Raw genomic sequence first — 1,825 nt, 5'->3', positions numbered from 1 at the left:
TTGGAGCGAGCTTCTTGGTCTTGGGTACCGCACCTGCAAACTCAAGGTCAAGAAAAATCTATTTAGCAAGCTTTCGTGAGGTACAGGAATCCATCTGAGCAGGTGGGCAAGCTACACACCCGTGTGAGTGACTTGGGGCCTAAATACAGCCCACCTGGTCAGGTTGCTGACTTGGGGTGCACAACCGAGTGGCTAGGCCACTCGCCCATGTTGGAGGATTGTCGAAAACCGCCAGTCTATGCGGCCGCATGGGCCGCTGACCATGGCAAAAATGCCATGGATGGCCCCCCATTGGCACACCAAAAGCCTCATACAACCCTTCTCAAGAAAAATAGCCAATAAAAACCATGAAATCCACAAAGATCTAAAAATGAAGGCAATGGAGAATGTAGGAGGAGACGGAGGCTTACTGGTGTGAATTAGGAAAAAAAAACTTGGTGAAAATGCCGTCAAAACCCTCCTAAGTCCTTAAGAAGCTAAGGAAAAATGGTTTTAGAGCTCACAAGAGTGGAGAAATGAGAAAATGAAGAGTTATGAGAATGGGGAAGATGAATAGTGCTCCTTTCATCACATTATAAGCCACATTGGAGGGAGGGGTGTGAAAATCCTTCCTCCTTCCTCTCCTCCTTTCCCCCCAGCCCCAATGTTGGTATTGTACCCGTGTGGATGGAAATTTCACCCACCTGGGTGGGCTTCAAAATTTCTGCAAATAGCCCACACAGCCTTGGAAACTCCAAATTAACACCAATTTTCCAACCAAAAACATGAATTACAATCTAAACCATGCGATACACATGAAAACAATTTATAACATTGAAAATTGTCATAAAAACTCAACACTAACTGAAATTAACAATGGCAACCACTCATGAATAGTTATTACTGCATAATTTAAAAACTAAGCTAGAAAATGACTCAAAGCTTGGGTTGTCTCCCAAGAGGCACCTGCTCTCGTCACTAAGCTTGATGTACCTGTCCTGACCTCACATTAGGTCATGGAGATGGAAAATCTCTATCTTTGCAACTTGTACACATGAGGGACAAAATTTCTGCACATTCAAGGAGAAATGCTTGACCATTTCACCGAATGAGGGAGTGTCATTCTTGACTTGAGTGTGCTTATCCCTAAGTGTGTTGGGATGCTTTCTACGGTGACATCTCGACCTCTTCATGCGATGAAAAATCCGTTTCAAAAATCCCCCTTTGGGTTGCTATTCAGGAACTTATTCCTCATGTTTACTCATCTCCTCCTTCTCAATGTACGACCAATTTTCATATGGGTCCGGATATAGAAATTCCTGTGAATACTCATTAGTACTCTCGTTAGTAACATCTAAAAAATAGTAAATGTCATCAAAGTCAAGAGAATGCTTTATTGCTTCCGCTAGGCGGTATATGATCTTCTCTTCTCCTATGCATAGTGTCATCTTGCCTCCATCCATGTCAATGAATGCCTTGAAAGTGTGTAGCAATGACCTCCCAAAACTTAGTAGGACTTCCATATCTTCATCAACATTGAGTACCACAAAATCTGCAAGAAAATTATACTTGCCAACCTTTATTAAAACATCTTCAATTATACCTCTTGGATGACGGACTGAACAATCAGCCAGTTGTAATGTCATTCGTGTTGGCCTTAGCTCTCATAGACCCAATTTTTAAAATAATGTATACATCATTACATTAATGCTAACCCCCGAATTAGGTAGAGCCTTTTCTTTCCCCAAACCTCTGATTACACATGTAATGATGAAACTTCCTCGATCTTTCATCTTGTTTGGCATATTTTTTTGAATTAATGTCGAGCAATTCCCTTCCAACACTA

The 1,825-nt window shown here is 41.7% G+C and overlaps 1 protein-coding gene across 1 annotated transcript; it reads right to left on the bottom strand.

Annotated features, from left to right (window-relative positions):
- Window positions 1-1,223: 1,223 nt before the first annotated feature.
- LOC120278491 lies at window positions 1,224-1,625 on the bottom strand. The gene has a single exon (XM_039285279.1). It carries the CDS (start codon window positions 1,623-1,625, stop codon window positions 1,224-1,226), a length of 402 nt encoding a protein of 133 aa, XP_039141213.1.
- Window positions 1,626-1,825: the final 200 nt, after the last annotated feature.

Source organism: Dioscorea cayenensis, chromosome 16, assembly GCF_009730915.1.
Source record: "Dioscorea cayenensis subsp. rotundata cultivar TDr96_F1 chromosome 16, TDr96_F1_v2_PseudoChromosome.rev07_lg8_w22 25.fasta, whole genome shotgun sequence".
Taxonomy (NCBI): domain Eukaryota; kingdom Viridiplantae; phylum Streptophyta; class Magnoliopsida; order Dioscoreales; family Dioscoreaceae; genus Dioscorea; species Dioscorea cayenensis.
Note: the sequence above shows the minus strand (reverse complement) of the source record. Positions and strands in the feature narration are given on the sequence as shown.

Coding starts and splice junctions, on each gene's coding strand:
- LOC120278491 (XM_039285279.1), bottom strand. CDS start 1,625: ATGACATTACAACTGGCTGATTGTTCAGTCCGTCATCCAAGAGGTATA.